At 37.6% G+C, this 20,548-nt stretch overlaps 1 protein-coding gene across 1 annotated transcript in view; it reads left to right on the top strand.

Annotated features, from left to right (window-relative positions):
- The window catches only part of LOC142832304 (leucine zipper protein 2-like), a 385,340-nt gene that overhangs the window by 350,254 nt on the left and 14,538 nt on the right, over nt 1-20,548 (top strand). Inside the window, exon 9 of the mRNA XM_075942703.1 lies at nt 1,559-1,723. Coding sequence (XP_075798818.1) covers nt 1,559-1,723 — 165 coding nt within the window. The remainder of the gene's footprint in view (nt 1-1,558; nt 1,724-20,548) is intronic.

The raw sequence follows: 20,548 nt of genomic DNA, 5'->3' as shown, positions 1-20,548 counted from the left end.
TTCTGTGGGTTCTCAGTATTGAAACCTTCCATTATAGATTTTCACCTCTACATTTATACCCATCACTGTTCAAACGTCCAAAGCCAATGGCCATCTTTCATTTTAAGATTGATTTTTCTTTTAAATTATGAGTGTAGGTGTGGTGGGTCAGGGTATTTTATATATAAGCACAGTGTGGCAGAAGACAGAGTTGGATGTGCTGATGCTGGGAACCAAGCTCCAGTCCTGGACAGGAACAGTGTATACTCCTAACTGCTGAGCCATCTCTCCAGCCTTAAAAAGATGCCATGGAAATCCCCTGTGTGGGACACTCTCTTTTCAACTGATTTTACACTGTTCTCCCTAGGACCTTCTGTGAGTGAGGGTTTAGCCTAAATGTCCCTTCCTATCGTTCTCATGTAGAGTGTGCAATCACACCTTAACTGTACCAGTATTGGTATCAGCTACAGTTTATTGGTATCTGTTCCATACCACCCACTTTAACTGCACTCAGATGTGTCTTCTCTGTGAACTACTTACATGTCACATCCTTCTGCTACAGTTTCTGCTTTGAAGACCTATTATAAACCTCACTAAGCACAATGAACAACATCCTGCAGCCTGATTGTTATGCTCTCTTGAAATGTTCTCCATCAAAACAGTCAGTCCACTGCTTTTTAATTCATCATTCTGCTCATTTCATTGTCAGAGAATTGCCAGGATGTAGGATATGTAACCTCTTAATCAATGTCTGATACAATCCCTCTCACCTTCTGTGGCCTACTGATCCTCTGTATCCCCACCAGAATCACCTACCAAATACTGCTTCCAGTTTCTTAGAATGTCTTACCTGACATTTCCAACTGTTCCATATCCTCTTGTAAGCCAAAGACTTACAGACAACATGATCAGGTCTACAGCAGCAAGAGACCCATATCTTGGAATCAATTTTCTGCCTTAGTTATTTTTCTCAACAATGCAAACAAATACCTGGTGAAAGCCTCTTAAAGATGGAAGGACATAGTCTAGTTCATGGTTTGAAGGGTTCCATGGGTATCCAAACTGTTGACAATGTGAAATGACACCATGAATACCAATGTATTGGACCACATTCATAGTTCATGACAATGCCTGAGACACTCCTGGGTCATCCTATGGTAGTGGGAATGGCTCTCAGATGCAGTGGCAGTAGCTTGGGATGCTTGATCAAATCTCACTAAATCAGGTAGCAGAAGGAGATGAAGAAAGTGGGAAGAGCTAAAAGGATGGAGAAGGAGAGAGAGCAAGAGAGAAATCAGAGATCAAAAACAAGGTCAGAAAGATGCTCATGGTATTTTAAGTTAAGGCCTGTCACCCAGTGTTCCATTCCCTCACCTAGGTTCCACAGCCTTAACTCTGCCACCAGCTGGGCACAAGGTGTTCAAGTAGAGAAGCTACTGTAGGCATCATATTGAAGCAGAGCAAGAAATTTCATTTGAAAACCTGTCGCTATTTGTATGGGGGGAATGTATTATAAGACCAATGTGGGAAATGGTAACAAGAGCCATAGGTAAAATTATTAATTTCCCTTTGCTCTCAGGAATCACAGATGAAAGCAATGAAAGAGACCGTACAACTCTGTTTGACATCCGTTTTCCGTGATCAGCCTCCTCCTCTCAGTCTCTTCCCATCAAATCCATCACAGACATTGCATCCACCCAGGACTATTGCTTCCAAGATTCCAGATTCGAGGACAAAAAGCGAGGTACATTTTTTCCATGTGTTAGCAGTGATGACTATTAGTGTATGGTTTTTAAACTTCATTGTGTATACTCAACACACTGGGCCCATGTAGGACAACCAATTCACTGAATGGTTATTAGGCAGCTCTCAGTAAAGAGTAGCTCAGTCTGCAGTTCCCATGACCACACAGGGAAGGCTGTCAGAAAGCAATAGTTTATTATCAAAAAGCTTGGTTCATAATCAGGAAATTTTAATTGTTTTCATTACAACAACAAAAAATAGAAAAAAAGAGTCATTATTAATTTAAAACAAGTATTTACATCACATTCTCATAAACAGCACAGCTAGGAGCCTTCTTTGGAGGCTTAAGCTACATCATCACAGAATACGTGCATTAAAAGTAAGTATATCTCTTTCAGTCCATGAGAATCATTTTACAGTATGTGAAAAATTCTAACTTGAAGGAATTCACCACATAGTTTGTCAGTTAGATCATTTTGTATTGGCTTCCATTCGTTCTTTTTTATTTATATCTTAAGTAATTTTAATGTGCCTCCATGTTTCAGAGCAACTGATTTGAAAGTTGTCTTAACAAACTTTCCAACAATCGATTACCATCAGAGGTTCAGTGGCTTCCTCCCCACTTTCTTTTGATCTATACAGAAACAGCTTGGTGTGGTCTATATGTAAATAAATTCAGACAGCCTGAAAGCGCTTTTGGAGAAAAGCTGTGCTCTTGAAGGAGCATCTCCCCTTGTCATTTGCAGTTAGGATGGATGCAATGCACAGCAGCCTGACTTAGACATGCAAGGCTGTACAGGTAAGGTCTAAAGCCTGAGCAACAGGGATAGAGCAGGAGCACTGTGTTGTGCTGCAGATGAGCTCAGTTCCTGTCTATTTTTAATTCTCCTTACTCTAGCATTGCTACTTGTGATTGTGGGCATAAAAGATTTATTAGTTTATGTAATCTCATGATAGATTAACATATTGTCCTGTAAGAAATTCATGAAATTGTATTTACAATGCTTCTTTTTATCACCTTTGCTCTTATTGTGTGTTGAAGAATACGTATAATTTGAAAGTAACTTTTTTCCATACATTTTTCCTGTTCTACTTGTGAAAATTTTAGGTTCAAAATATTGGATTATTTATATCCCAAACAATACAAGCACATGAAACTGTACTGTTCTATGTTCATCAGCAAACTTCTTAAAATAGCCAAAAACACACTCCCCACAAAATCTAATACTGATGAGTAAGCCATGGCCTCTTTTCTTTAGTATTATGTCTGTAACAGACACAAATATCATCTAAAACTGGTGGCTTCCAGCCAAGTATCCCTCCAGTCTGGGAGCATGTGACTTTTGTCTCCAACTCAAACTACATTGCTTAAATGAATTATTAAAACTAAGTTTATATGACCTTGGATATATTAAGGAAATTACTAAGGGTTACTTTTATTGATTTTCTAGGACTAAACGTATTTCCTGTCATTGAAATTAATAAATATTTATTATCTTTCATGGTTTATCACAGAACAGAGCAAGGAGGATTTAGCCAAGCAGTATTCATATTGCTTATTTTTCAAAAACCAATAATAAAAAATACAATTGTTTAAGATGAGTTTCAATAAATCTAGGGTAATGTAATATGGAGTACTGTGTTTTAGAGATTAGCATTAAAAGCTTGTCTAATGTTTATGTTTCATCTGTGTTCTTTGTCTTTTTAATAGTAGCAGAAATTGTGTGCTCAGGGCATAGTCTCTACCCAGGCCCCAGCAGATAATATTGTTCTTAGTCCTGAATCATATAACATGTTGTAGTGTGTATAAGAAAATCAAGCTCATCAGTCACGAACGACTCTTCCTCTATAAAAGAAAAATAACATGCTTTGTGTATGAAGGCAAAGATTGAACACAGGGCCGTGAACAACCTAGGCAACATTCTCCCACCGATCTACAGTCTCAATCCACACATTGTTTGTTTGTTGTTTATTTTTTTTTCAGGCAAGCCTCGAACAAAAGGCTTAAATTAGAACATTGAACTGGTTAACTATTAGAGAGAGTTTGTTGTAGCCCATGAAGACGTGCCTAAAGTCACTCTGCTCTGTCACTTTGGAATCCTGTCCTCTTGGAAGGTCTGAAACAGCTATAGCAATACGAGCAGTTAAAATAAGGTTCTGTTTTCCATTCTGCTGCATCAGTTTTCATTGAAAAATAATGTACAAAATGATGTCTTTCGTTTTCATGTTTCCATACATGTAAGTCTTTGTACATTGTTAAATAATCACATATTATAACCTTCCTTTCCCCTTCCCTCCTCCTGGTAGTCACCCTTCTCCATATTGCCTTTACCCATTTATCTCTATATTTATAATTTTAATCTATATATCTGTATCATTATCTATCTATCTGTCTGCCAACACCAATCTATGATCTATAAGACATCTATCTATCATCTACCTAATCTATCATATAATACTCCATCAATATCTATACAATATTAAAGGGGACAATTGCTATTTTTTTCTTGCTGGGTCTGGCTTTTATTGCTTAACACAATGAGATACAACTTTACACATTTTCCTGATGATAATATAATCCTGTTTTCTGTGTCTCAGTGACCCTCATTGTGTTTAGGTACCACGTATTCTTTTAATGTTCATCTGTTGATTGGCATTTAATTTGGTTTCATGTCCTGACTATGATGATTAGTTCCATAATTGAATGCGTTGCTCATGTATCCCTGTAGTATGTGGACATCATGCATGCATCTCTGTGGTATTTAGATACAGAGTACTTGGGGCACATACCAGAAGAGTTGTGCTGGCTTCAACTTCTTGAGAAATTTTCATTACTATCTTCACACATTGACTGCAAATATCATAATTCCCACCATCAAGGAATAAATGTTCTTTCTTCATATTCTTACCAGCGTTGGTTGTTTAAGTCCTGGATTATAGTTGTTTTGACTGAGATGGACTCTATATCTACCTTTAAAAATATTTTAAACATGAGTACTTCTTTCTTTTCTGTTTGATTCATCTGTTTGTTTATTTTTGAGGATTAATTTGTTGGATTCTTTATATATTCTAGATTTTAATCCCGTGTTAAATAGATATCTATCCAGGACTTTCTCTCATTCTGTCAGCTTTCTTATCTCCCTGTTGACTGCTTTCTTTACTGAACAGAAACACTTCTATTTCATGCAGTTGTCAAGAATCTGTCTTGAAATGTTTTCCTATGACAGGTTTGAAGCATTAAGTCTTACATTAAGCTTATTGTTCCATTTGGATAACTTTGTACAGGGCTAGAGAAGGGACCTAGCCTCGTTCTTGTTCATGCTAATATCTGTTTTTCTCAGCACAAGGTTCGAAAAGGCTGATTTTTCTGTAATGTGTACTTTTTGATATCTTTATTGGAAACAAACTGCTTGTCACTGTATGGATTTATTTTCAGGCCTTCAATTCCCTTTCATTGTTCCACTCTCCTGTTTTGGTGCCAGTGCTGTGCTGATTTCGTTAATATATAGTTCTGCAGAACAGTTTGAATAGGTCTTGTTTATCTTTAGTATTTCTTCTTTTGCTCAGTATTGTGTGAGCTATTTGGAATTACCCATCCTTGTATGTTAATTGGAGCATTTCCCCCTAGTTTTGGCATCAAGTTTTCATCAGAGTTGCCTCAACCCATCAGTCACTTTCAGTTTCAGTAACGTTGCCATTTAAACAGTATTAGTTCTGCTGATCCTGGACCGTGGGAGCACTCTGCGTCCTCCAGTGCCCTCCTCCATTCTTCCTTCAGTGTCTCAGTTCCCATTTTAGAGTTCTTCTCTCTTGGCTGTATCTATGCCTTGCTATTTTTTTCTCTTGAAACGTTTATGGATGTGATTTTTTTCCCGATTTTTTTCTGCTTTTGAAATCTTCCTCGGCAGTGTTTTGTGGGGCTCTCCATGGAATCTGTGAGGCATATCTAAAATAACCATTTAAGCCTGCATAGAGAAAAAGACAAAAATAGCTCAAATGGTAACATTTGATATTATTTTATTTCTCCTAGAAGGTTCATGATCTAATCCTTCTGCTTCTACCCAAGCACATTAGTATGTGTGTGCTGTATGTGCACACAATGTGTACCTGTGTTATATATGTTTACATATTGTATGTGCACACACTGTGTACCTGTGTTATATATGTTTACATATTGTATGTGCACACACTGTGTACCTGTGTTATATATGTTTACATATTGTATGTGCACACACTGTGTACCTGTGTTATATATGTGTACATATTGTATGTGCACACACTGTGTACCTGTGTTATATATGTGTACATATTGTATGTGCACACACTGTGTACCTGTGTTATATATGTGTACATATTGTATGTGCACACACTGTGTACCTGTGTTATATATGTTTACATATTGCATGTGCACACACTGTGTACCTGTGTTATATATGTTTACATATTGCATGTGCACACACTGTGTACCTGTGTTATATATGTTTACATATTGCATGTACACACACTGTGTACCTGTGTTATATATGTTTACATATTGTATGTGCACACACTGTGTACCTGTGTTATATATGTTTACATATTGTATGTGCACACACTGTGTACCTGTGTTATATATGTGTACATATTGTATGTGCACACACTGTGTACCTGTGTTATATATGTTTACATATTGTATGTGCACACACTGTGTACCTGTGTTATATATGTTTACATATTGTATGTGCACACACTGTGTACCTGTGTTATATATGTTTACATATTGTATGTGCACACAATGTGTACCTGTGTTATATATGTTTACATATTGTATGTGCACACAATGTGTACCTGTGTTATATATGTTTACATATTGTATGTGCACACACTGTGTACCTGTGTTATATATGTGTACATATTGTATGTGCACACACTGTGTACCTGTGTTATATATGTGTATATATTGTATGTGCACACACTGTGTACCTGTGTTATATATGTTTACATATTGTATGTGCACACACTGTGTACCTGTGTTATATATGTTTACATATTGTATGTGCACACACCGTGTACCTGTGTTATATATGTTTACATATTGTATGTGCACACACTGTGTACCTGTGTTATATATGTTTACATATTGTATGTGCACACACCGTGTACCTGTGTTATATATGTGTACATATTGTATGTGCACACACCGTGTACCTGTGTTATATATGTGTACATATTGTATGTGCACACACTGTGTACCTGTGTTATATATGTGTACATATTGTATGTGCACACACTGTGTACCTGTGTTATATATGTGTACATATTGTATGTGCACACACTGTGTACCTGTGTTATATATGTTTACATATTGTATGTGCACACACTGTGTACCTGTGTTATATATGTTTACATATTGTATGTGCACACACTGTGTACCTGTGTTATATATGTGTACATATTGTATGTGCACACATTGTGTACATGTGTTATATATGTTTACATATTTTAAAGTCACATGTTTGTTTCACTACTACAGGCTTGTAAGTTACTGGAGAAAATTTGTAAAATAATTCAAATGCTTTCTCCTCATTTTGTACTTATCTCCTTGGGTATTATAGCATGCCTGTTCTGTGAGCCATCAGCCCCACAGCTCATGCCCACTCTACAATGTTCCTGTCATCTGTACGGTAGCATGCCTGTTCTGTGAGCCACGCCCACTCTACAATGTTCCTGTCATCTGTACGGTAGCATGCCTGTTCTGTGAGCCACGCTCACTCTACAATGTTCCTGTCATCTGTATGGTAGCATGCCTGTTCTGTGAGCCACGCCCACTCTACAATGTTCCTGTCATCTGTACGGTAGCCTGCCTGTTCTGTGAGCCACGCCCACTCTACAATGTTCCTGTCATCTGTATGGTAGCATGCCTGTTCTGTGAGCCACGCCCACTCTACAATGTTCCTGTCATCTGTACGGTAGCATGCCTGTTCTGTGAGCCACGCCCACTCTACAATGTTCCTGTCATCTGTATGGTAGCATGCCTGTTCTGTGAGCCACGCCCACTCTACAATGTTCCTGTCATCTGTACGGTAGCATGCCTGTTCTGTGAGCCACGCCCACTCTACAATGTTCCTGTCATCTGTACGGTAGCATGCCTGTTCTGTGAGCCACGCTCATTCTACAATGTTCCTGTCATCTGTATGGTAGCATGCCTGTTCTGTGAGCCACGCCCACTCTACAATGTTCCTGTCATCTGTATGGTAGCATGCCTGTTCTGTGAGCCACACTCACTCTACAATGTTCCTGTCATCTGTATGGTAGCATGCCTGTTCTGTGAGCCACACTCACTCTACAATGTTCCTGTCATCTGTATGGTAGCATGCCTGTTCTGTGAGCCACGCCCACTCTACAATGTTCCTGTCATCTGTACGGTAGCATGCCTGCTCTACCATGATCCTCCCACTGGTGTTTCTCCTAAGCAGATGCAGTTATATTTTCTTACTCTGCATTATTGCATCCTCCGCCGTTGTTAATATGATTCCCTCTGATGTGAGAGCTTGTTGTTAGCCTTCTCAGGAGGATTTTTTATGGCACCCCTGCTTGACAGCAGAGATCGAGTGGCTCCCACCATGGTCTGTCTTGTCCTCAGGAAGGTGACTAAGTTTACCTTCTTGACTAGCCTGGCATGGCGTTTTCAGAGAATTAACTTGAAATGGAATTTAACGTGTGTCTATTTTCTTACTTGACAAAGAAAATATGCTTCATTCAATTAGATTGCTTTGTACACATATATGATGAGTGTGCTAGACTCTCTAGACAGCATTTGAAGGTACATGGATTTGCATAGGGCAGATCACCAAGTCCTATATGGTTTTAACTTTTAAATTTAATTTTAGTGTTTAGAATCCCATCATCTTAATGTCTTTGATTAAAGATAAAGATTAAGGTTATTATTATTGGTTCCAAATGTGTCCGGGAGAATGATGTTTTTGTGATCTCTAGCCATTTGTTTTGTAGATAACAGTGTTTGAATAGAACGGCAAGTGCAAAAGTGTAAACTAGGAAATATCACTTCCATTTTGTACAAAGTAAACACACTGGAGTGAGAAGAAACAAAGCATGGGAGCTGATTTCTTTGTTCTTGTAACAAGTCATGGCACCTTAGCTAGGGTATAAAAATGGCAATTGGACTCCAGGTATGCTGAAAAAGAAAACTTGTGTATACTCGCAATTAAAGGTGTTGCTGACCTCTTGGTATTAGTAGAAGGTGTACAGAGATGAGACCAAGGTGGCTCTCAGAGTTTGCATCCACAGATGGTATAAACCATAACAGAGAACTTTAAATTAAAGCCAACCGGCATGTTTCCCATATGCTACTAAATGATGAAAATAGCTATGTTTTTATAATATTAGGTCTTTCAGGTCTGTGCACAAAAACACAAGGAAAGCCACCACCAAGTTTGTAAAGCTGTTGTCGAAATAGAGTGAAAAGATTCACCATTTAGTAGTATGGATCCCTGGGAATATGGGCAATAGAAACATGGAGTAAAAGCATGAACTAAAAAGCCCTGGGAGTGGTCACTGCCGTTAAAAGCATTCACTGCTCTTGCAGAGGACCTGAATTCAGTCAGCAGAAGTCATGTCAGATAGCTCACAAGCAATTTTAGCTCCATAGAATTTTACCTTAACACAAAAGAAACGTGCACAAAAATAAAATATACAACAAATACTCAATTAAGTTCTTAGCAAGGTCTCACTCATTTTTCAAAATAGCTATTAACTATCTCAAAATAGTTCCTCAACAGTCCCACTGTGAGGACACAATGTATTGACTCACAAAATGGTAACATTACTTTTAGCAAGACTGTGAAGCAAAACCAAGAAAATTCCTTTATCACCAGAGGTCACCATAGCAATGCTATAAACAGAAACAAATAAATGAAACACATATATACTAGACCAGGAAAATGCTGAAATTGTGTTAAGGGGACCCATGTTTTAATCCACCCCAGAATATGTAATTTTGTTGATCCTGACCTTTCTGAATAGAGCTCACACTATCTTTGTGTCTGCCATATTTACATTGGTGAAAGTCACAGTCCTGAGAGCTCCACAAATGCAAGAAAATGGCATGCTAACTTATAAACCCTAATTCTTTATTGATTCGTTGGAAATTTCACATCATGCACTCTAATCCCACTCACCTCCCAGTCCATCCGTATCCACCTCTCACTGCCACAGAATGCCCGCCAAATTAATTAGAAACAAAATAAACAACAAAAAGAAGACCTTGTTCATCTTTCGAACACCCCTTCATTTATTCTAGTAGCATAGGGAGCTGCAGTGTGTCAGGTAGTATATACCCCCCTTGTCCAATCAACCCCACCCACAAAATGCCCATTGCAAGGACTTATTTGTCTGGCTCAAGGCCTCTGGTTTCTGGCACATCATCATCACTGGGCCCTCACAGAAACTCCTCTCAAGTATCTTGTTGTTGCTCCGAGTCATGGAGATCTTGTGGTCTTCAGTCCAAAGGACCAGTCCTCTCATGCACTCCAGCAGGTCACAGATGAGCAGCTGCTAGGGTGGACAGCCCACGATCCAGACTGTGGATCTGGGTGTTAGGTCTCTGATCAGGTCAGTTGGGCCACTAGGACTATCTACCTCAGACCCAGAAGCAGAGCTAGCTCTCCTCCTACACCGATGCCATTAGGTTAATTCTCCCATGCTTGTGGTAAGGGATGTGGCCATCTCTCCCAAGTGCCAGGGTCAGCTTTTCCATGGGGGATGATGGGAGAGTGTCTCCAGCTCTCCTACTACAATGTCCAGTGAGGGGCAGGGCCAACTGTCTCAGAGCCAGTGAGAGTCGGGGCTGGTACAGCAAGGCCCTTGGATTTCAACACAGACAAGCTATTTTTTTTATTACCAAAGTCATTTATGCTCCAGGGATCTAAACAGGAGTTTCCTGGAATCTAAGCAAAACTAGCATACTTCTTGGTGCCCAGAGTCTTAGTAAACACGGGTTTTTAAGTACCTTCCTATCTGCCAAAAGTCTTTGGCAAAGAGGTTCTTAAGAATAATCAGTATGGTGCACCTGCAAACATCACATACCAAGTTTCTCATACTGGATCATATTTTCAAATTACTGGGTGTTTCAAAGATGCCCATTTTGACTATTAACACTCTAGATTCCAATGTAATCCAGGACACAAGCGAGTTTGGGAGTCACTTGAAATACCTAAAATACAATCGAGACTGAAAGTAAATAAAATATGGCCTATGGACTTAAGAAAGAATTCAATTCCAATATAAGCACGTACCTTCTTCTACTCCACTGCTGATAGAAGAGATTTCTTATATGACCCCGCCGAAGTGGTATGCCTTAGACATTTTTCTTTCTATGTGATATGCTCACTAGTTAGCTTGCATGCAGACATATGTAATACATCCACACCTACTATGAGGATAAAAATTAAGAAATAAATATACATATTTTTATGAAAAACATCAAAATTATATAAGATACATGAGAAAAATTATTTTTCCCTCTCTTTTTTATTGGTTTTTATTGAGTTCTACATTTTTCTCTGTTTCCCTCCCTGCCTCTCCCCTTCCCTTCAACCCTCTCCCAAGGTCCCCATGCACCAAAATTACTCAGTAGAAAAAGACAAGATTTCCTGAAAAAAATTATTTATAATATATTTTGAGCATGTGAGGTCATAATGCCTTGTTTGATGACTGCCCCTATCTGTCCCTACTCTGTCAATTAATATATGATGGTATGTATCACATGTTACAATAAAAACATATATATTGGGATTCTGGGCATAGCTTAATGGTAGAGAACATGCCTGGAATTTTCAAAACCATGTGTTTAGTCCACAATACCACAAAAAGATGGTTATATGAATGCATATGTAAAAATAAATAAAAATATGTGTAGAGAATAAATTATAAAATATGTATTTGAAACAGGGAGTATAAGGTGAGACCTCTGTGTCGCCTTGTTTGTGACACAGATTCAGAGGTGTGCTGTTCAGAGCGGTACAGGTTTAAATCTTCATAAATATTCTTTCTTGGTAGAAAAGTTGAGGAAGGTTTGGATCATGATGATTTGGGAATCTTGAAATATTTCAGAGTTTGTTAGCAGCCAAAGCCTAGAAGCCATTTAATTCTTCTAAAATTAAATCGGAACAAAACATTATTGGTGAGAATATTGCCTTCAGTAGTTCTCAGAAGTCAGGTAATATTCAGAGAAAAATCCTGTTACCATGTGCAAAGGAGACAGTGTCTCCTTTACTTTCTATTTCCACCAATATTTCTGACATTTTCTTCCTTTTCAGTTTGTTTATTATCTGATAATTTTATTCAGGTGTAAAATGTTTTATGATCATATCCACCCTTTGTCTTCATTGTGTATATATGCACACACAATACTTTTCCCAATAGTTTTTCATAACACATGATTTCCCTCTTTATCCTGATTAAATCTTCAAATGTCTAGACATCTTACAATAGAAAAATGATAGTAGATACTACATAGACAAAGCAATGAAGTGGGACATTCTTGATGAAAAGTACTTAGAACTGAATCGTTTGTGTCTGTAATTTTTAACATGCTTTTTTATGTTTTAAGACTATAATGAAAAGCAATCTACTGTGAAGAAATACAAAAAAATTCAGTTAAATGGCAGTAAAAATGATAATAGCATATGGGGGTATCAGGGTGATGAAAAAGGAGATGGTAAAAGGAGTGAGTAACATCAAAATACATTATACTCAGGTATAAAAATGGAAAGGAAAGCTTGTTTTGTAGAAGTAATATATACTAGTGAAATGCATTGGTAGAGTATACATCAGTAGACCAGTATACATCAGTATACATCAGTAGAGCAGTATACATCAGTATACATCAGTAGAGCAGTATACATCGGTATACATCAGTAGACCAGTATACATCAGTAGACCAGTATACATCTGTATACATCAGTAGACCAGTATACATCAGTAGACCAGTATACATCAGTAGAGCAGTATACATCAGTATACATCAGTAGAGCAGTATACATTAGTATACATCAGTAGAGCAGTATACATCGGTATACATCAGTAGACCAGTATACATCGGTATACATCAGTAGAGCAGTATACATCGGTATACATCAGTAGACCAGTATACATCAGTATACATCAGTAGAGCAGTATATATCGGTATACATCAGTAGAGCAGTATACATCGGTATACATCAGTAGAGCAGTATACATCAGTATACATCAGTAGACCAGTATACATCGGTATACATCAGTAGAGCAGTATACATCGGTATACATCAGTAGACCAGTATACATCAGTATACATCAGTAGAGCAGTATATATCGGTATACATCAGTAGAGCAGTATACATCGGTATACATCAGTAGAGCAGTATACATCAGTATACATCAGTAGACCAGTATACATCGGTATACATCAGTAGAGCAGTATACATCGGTATACATCAGTAGACCAATATACATCGGTATACGTCAGTAGAGCAGTATACATCAGTATACATCAGTAGAGCAGTATACATCGGTATACATCAGTAGAGCAGTATACATCGGTATACATCAGTAGACCAGTATACATCAGTAGAGCAGTATACATCAGTATACATCAGTATACATCAGTAGAGCAGTATACATCAGTATACATCAGTAGACCAGTATACATCGGTATACATCAGTAGAGCAGTATACATCAGTATACATCAGTAGAGCAGTATACATCAGTATACATCAGTAGAGCAGTATACATCAGTATACATCAGTAGACCAGTATACATCGGTATACATCAGTAGAGCAGTATACATCGGTATACATCAGTAGACCAGTATACATCGGTATACATCAGTAGAGCAGTATACATCGGTATACATCAGTAGAGCAGTATACATCAGTATACATCAGTAGAGCAGTATATATCGGTATACATCAGTAGAGCAGTATACATCAGTATACATCAGTATACATCAGTAGACCAGTATACATCGGTATACATCAGTAGAGCAGTATACATCAGTATACATCAGTAGAGCAGTATACACCAGTATACATCAGTAGAGCAGTATACATCAGTATACATCAGTAGAGCAGTATACATCGGTATACATCAGTAGAGCAGTATACATCGGTATACATCAGTAGACCAGTATACATCAGTATACATCAGTAGAGCAGTATACATCGGTATACATCAGTAGAGCAGTATACATCGGTATACATCAGTAGACCAGTATACATCAGTATACATCAGTAGACCAGTATACATCAGTATACATCAGTAGACCAGTATACATCAGTATACATCAGTAGAGCAGTATACATCAGTATACATCAGTAGAGCAGTATACATCAGTATACATCAGTAGACCAGTATACATCAGTATACATCAGTAGAGCAGTATACATCAGTATACATCAGTATACATCAGTATACATCGGTAGAGCAGTATACATCAGTATACATCAGTAGAGCAGTATACATCAGTATACATCAGTAGACCAGTATACATCAGTATACATCAGTAGACCAGTATACATCAGTAGAGCAGTATACATCAGTATACATCAGTATACATCAGTAGAGCAGTATACATCAGTATACATCAGTAGACCAGTATACATCAGTATACATCAGTATACATCAGTAGACCAGTATACATCAGTATACATCAGTAGACCAGTATACATCAGTAGAGCAGTATACATCGGTATACATCAGTAGAGCAGTATACATCAGTATACATCAGTAGAGCAGTATACATCAGTATACATCAGTAGAGCAGTATACATCAGTATACATCAGTAGACCAGTATACATCGGTATACATCAGTAGAGCAGTATACATCGGTATACATCAGTAGACCAGTATACATCGGTATACATCAGTAGAGCAGTATACATCGGTATACATCAGTAGAGCAGTATACATCAGTATACATCAGTAGAGCAGTATATATCGGTATACATCAGTAGAGCAGTATACATCAGTATACATCAGTATACATCAGTAGACCAGTATACATCAGTATACATCAGTATACATCAGTAGAGCAGTATACATCAGTATACATCAGTAGAGCAGTATACATCAGTATACATCAGTAGACCAGTATACATCAGTATACATCAGTAGACCAGTATACATCAGTAGAGCAGTATACATCGGTATACATCAGTAGAGCAGTATACATCAGTATACATCAGTAGAGCAGTATACATCGGTATACATCAGTAGAGCAGTATACATCAGTATACATCAGTAGAGCAGTATACATCAGTATACATCAGTAGACCAGTATCTCACAGTTATTTTGGAAACATTGGATTATCTAATAAAATTAAAAGGTGCTGAAGAGATGTCTTAGAGGCTAAAAGCAATTGCTATGCAAGCAGGAGGATCTAAATCTGAATCCCTAGGTAACATAAAAAACTAGGAATGGCTACCTATGTTTATAACATCATACTCTTGGAGTCAAAATGGGATAATCGATGCTGCTATTTGGTGCCAGCCTTGGTGTGGGAGGTCCTTCTGTATATATGTATTGCTTTTATTGGTTACTGAATAAGGAAATTATTTGGGCCTATAATAGGGCAGAATAGAGCTGGGGAGGGGGAGAACTAAGCTGAATGCTGGGAGAAAGAAGGCAGAGTCACACGATGCCGTGTAACCGCCAGAGGAAAAAGATGCTAGATGCTAGCTGGAACTTTGCTGGTAGGCCATGAGCCTCATGGTAAAATATAAAATAATAGAAATGGGTTAATTTAAGATGTAAGAGTTATCCAGAAATATGATTAAGCTATTGGCCAAGCAATGATTTAAATAATATAGTTTCTGAGTGATTATTTCGGGAGACTGGGCTGCCAGGAAACAAATGAACTTCCAACTACACAGCCTAGCTCCAGCTTCATAAGAGACTGAGTCTCAGATGAGGAAGGTTAGAAGTGATAGAATAGAGCATCCCGTGTTCTGTTCTGGTCTCCACAGGTATGCATACATCCCTCCTGCCACATGCACCTGTACCACACACATTCTCTGCACTCACGCATATACAAGGCATAAAAATAAACAGAAAGTAATCTAAAATAAATAAGAGTATTGAAAGTGCTCACTGTTATGTAGAGTATGGATTTCACTAAAGCAGTGTGTGAACACGATGATAGTGTTAAGGTGCCTCTAAAAGCACAGTATCACACCAATTGTTACAAATTAGGTTTCAGCACTATGTATTAATTAATTCATTTTTTATTCACTGCATAGCACAAAGTATTTAGCAATGCCCTTCATAACTTAGAATACCACCATTTCAATAAAAGCAATAGATGAGTGATTATTGTGTTTCTTCCAAATTAAAATTTTCATGAATATCGGTACCAGAAACTAATGAAATTAAATTCATAGAGTGTGGAATCAAACCATGTTTCTGTTTCTTTTCTTTATTGTTAATTTTATATCTTCAAAACTGTTCTACAAAAAAGCTTTGCCTAATAAAACTATGGAAGAAGATTCTTTCCATATAGATCGAATGGAAAGTCATTTTATCCTATTATTTATACATTCAATAATGCTAACTTTTGAGCTGAAGTGAGATGATATCAACAACTGAGGGTACAAACATTTCACTGACTAGGATCATCTGTGCTTTGTTACCCTATGTCCACAATCTCAACTCAGAATGTAGTTTTATCTATCCAGAGAGGTGTGGGGAATCACTTAGTTTTGTGGTCTGCTGGTCATCTGTCCATGAAGACAAAGGGGCAGAAGCAAAGAGATTTATGCATGGCCTGTGAACTTGATGGAAACAGCTGTCTGGGAAGCAGACTTCAGGGAATCAGCTCAACTTTAGAGTATATGAAATATGCAGGATGGGGGGGTCCTGGGAACAAAGCCTAATTTGCATTAAATGGCATGGTCCTACTATAAGTCTCCTAGTATAAGTCTTAGTTATCACATGTTCAGCAGGAGTGCCTTCTAGCAGGAATCAGTGCCAAGGGTCAACCTAAAGATAAATTTGGCACCTGGCTTAGAGACAGTTTTTAGATAAAGTCAGTCCTCCAGCCCCAGGTAGTCAGCAGGATATTTTGTTGGGAAGGGAGGGAGTCTCCATGTCACTGAGCTTTTGGAAAAAGCTGCCAGGCCATGATAGACTGTAACCTCGGACCAGCCATCAACAGAGAGGATAACAAAAATATAGCTTATAAGATCACTTTGCTAATTTAATAATCATTGATGTTCTGTTATGAGACTACATATTTCAGGGGTGAAAGAATTTACTCACTTCTTAGAACTTCTTCACAGCCTCAGGCTATCCCATAGAATAAACATATCACATTAGCAGCCACATGGCAGTGGCTTATGCCTTTAATTCCGGCACTGGGGAGGCAGAGGCAAGCAGCTATCTGTGAGTTCTAGGCCAGCAGAGGTTACAGAGTGAGTTCCGTAACAGACTCCAAAGCTACACAGAGAAATGCCGTCTCTAAAACAAAACAAAAAATGAATATCAGAATAGCTAGATTATTTTACAGGAAAGCATAACTAAATAGTTGATATTCAGATCATAAACAAGATTCATAACATTCTCTTTGGAATCACATATTGTTTCCTAAGCCCCTGGCAATGTTCAAAGTATTCATAAAACCTGATTCTGAGACAAAGGCCCTAGACGCTCATTATAGAAAGATTATGAAGCTATGTTTTAAGCCATGGTCTCTCAAAACAACACTAGATAGGGATTGAGGACAATTTCAATTTACATGCCCAGAGATCATTTAGCGAGAGGAAGCAATGAACCCATTAGTCTATGTATTAATAAAATGAGTCTGACTATATATATTTCCAAATTTTGTTGTGTTGACATGTTTTTGGCAGAAATATGATTCAGGAAAACTATTAATTGACTTCAATGAGCTGGAACTTTTTGGTTTTTGTATTATTGTGGGAGTCAGCAGCTCATGTCCTGAAGTGATAGTTAAGTAAGAGTTACTCTGCCTTGTACACTTACCTGGCTGTGCTGGACTTCCTCTGACTCCTCTAAGGGCCTTTAAGTTCCTTATGGCTTTAGACACAATTGAATGCATGTACTTGGAGTTTATCAACTGCTAAAAGTTCTACATAAGATGAATGTCTCACAATCTGAATAAAATTATAATTTCCCCTTGCACATCCCGCTGTTAATTTGTAAAATTTAAATTCAGTTGCTTCATTCCCTTAATTTATGTTAAACTTGTGTCAAGTCAACCCCTTCCAAATTTCAAAACCTTAAGTGATGGAGAACATGTATAAGCTGTGTAAATGTTTATTATTTGGGTCAATTGCAAAGTGAATGATTAATTAGTAGATGACTGCCAAGATGATGTCTGTTCAACCATTTGACAATTGGATCAGTCTTGAAGACAGACTATAGTAGAATTATTAATGTTACCGATTGATAGGAATCTATTGGACAAAGGACACAAAATAGTATTAATGCACATTTACTGGTATTATCAACTAAGCTACGGGTTTGCTGAAGTGGAGAAGGGATAGCAGCTACATGGATTTAAGCCAACTTTCTCTCAAATCCTTCCAGATATTTTATTTCATCTGTAATATTTTCAACCTGGTTCCAATTACTGGTGAACTTCTACTTATTTCCCATGGGTTCATCTTTGTGTTAGCTTTTTTTAAAAGTTTGACTTCTTTTAAAGTTTCTATTGCACTATAAGACTTTTATTATGCTCATTTGGTATGCGGTATTGTGCCCGTGTAGCTAAACCCACAAGCAAGATCACCACAGACCCAGTGTCCAGTGTAAACACACAGGGGTTTATTGATTATAAGCTCAAGCCCAGACTATCATGTGTGGAGGAGAACAGCCCTGAGCATCTGGGGATGGGGTTTTTTTAAAGGGAAAAACAATCACAATCAGGGCGATACAAGTCTTGATGTTTTAGGATTGGGTAGGGGTATGCATCTTTTAAATTCATTGGTTAAGGTCTGGTATAATATCCAAACAAAGGCTATCAATAGCCACAAGGACATCTAGGGCCTGCACATCTAGGGCTGGCCTGCCCGGGTAGGGTCACGCTGACTCGGCCCTGCCAGTTTGCAGCCTTTCTTGGAATTGCTTGTGACTAAGTTCATCCACTGGCTAGACCCTGTCTAAATTGGAATTCTTTCTCAAAATGGAGTTTGTTCTACTCCTCCATCTTTGGAATGTTGCAGCAGGCTTTTCTTTAGGCTACCAACTAGCTCCCAAATCAGGACATAGAGACTTCTTATTAGTTATGAATGCTCAGCCTTTTCTTAGCTCTTATTTTAATCTGTTTTGCTTCATCTATATTTTGCCTCTGAGCTTTTTACCTTTCTTTTTTCTGTATATCTTATTTCTTTGTTTCTCCACGTCCGGCTAGCAACAGCCTGACTTTTGGCCCCAGGTATGTGACTCTCTTTCTCTCTCATTATCTCTTCCTTCTCTCTTCTGTTCAGATTTCTCCTCCTACTTATTCTCCCTACCTACCAGCCCTGCCTATTCTTCTACTGTGTAGCTATAGGCCATTCAACTTTTTATTAGAACAATCAGGTGCCTTCAGCATGCAAGGTGAAACAAATGCAACACATCTTTACATAATTAAAAAAATGCAGCCTAAATACATGCAACATATCTTTCCATTGTTAACAAAGGCAGCATAAACAAATGTAACACATCTTTGCCAAGTTAAAATAATATTACACCACAGAATGCTGCCCTGGTTTTAACAGCTAGTCTGTGACTTCCTCGTGAATAAATACTTGAGAAATTTACATTTCATCTCAAACACAGAAAATAGACTTTTATTAGATATACAGTTAGTGATAGGTGATTTGAATTTACTGCTAGGGCTGATGAATTGGAATGTGATAAAAAATAATAAAGCTAAATTTTGTCATCAATTAAATTTAATTAATTAATTTAATTCCCTTTCCTCCCTCTCTCCCTCCTTTCCCCCTCCCTCCCTCACACACACACACACACACACACACAGAGAGAGAGAGAGAGAGAGAGAGAGAGAGAGAGAGAGAGAGAGAGAGAGAAGGAGAGAAGAAATGGTTGGATTCTGTTCATTATGTTTTTCTTCAGATTACACACAATCATATGTGATCAGGTGATAAGTTAACTATTTGTCCTGAATTGCCTTAATTGAATATGGAAATGATAATGTTAAATTCCATGAGAAGAGGCATCTAAGTCGTTTTTGCTTACTAATGTATTCAAAAATCCTAGATCAGGAAGTGCTATGCATAGATCAATCAAACATTTGCTGCATGAGTGAGTGTATTAAAAAGAAAAGTGGCAGCCACTGACATTGACATTACCTATTTTATCAAACCTTTTTCAAATTAAATAATATGAATGTATTTCTTCTCTTATAAACTCTAAAATCTTATTTCAAGGTATAATAATGCTTTTAAAACACTATAGCCAATGCACTAGCTTCTGTATTTGATGTCTTTCTTATAGAAATTATTATGTATGTGCCATTACTTTCATGGTTCCTAAATCTTACATCACTCAATATTTTCTTCAAATATACATACTCATATTTTCAGCATTTTTTCAGAAATATTTTATCAATCACATTTGAAATATATGACATGATTTAAATCTATAATTTTCTACTGTTTCAGAGGAAATACAATATATTACATGATAGCAAATTAAAGTTTACAGCTAGAAGAATCCTTTATGCTATTGACTGATAATGAATCTGAATCTCTTAAAAACAAGATTCTTGCCAAGAAGTAGAATCTGTTTTCTGGTTTGTTGGCTCTCAATCTGAAACACTATCTT

This window comes from Microtus pennsylvanicus, chromosome 12, assembly GCF_037038515.1.
Source record: "Microtus pennsylvanicus isolate mMicPen1 chromosome 12, mMicPen1.hap1, whole genome shotgun sequence".
NCBI lineage: Eukaryota > Metazoa > Chordata > Mammalia > Rodentia > Cricetidae > Microtus > Microtus pennsylvanicus.
This window is presented reverse-complemented; position numbering and strand designations above follow the sequence as displayed.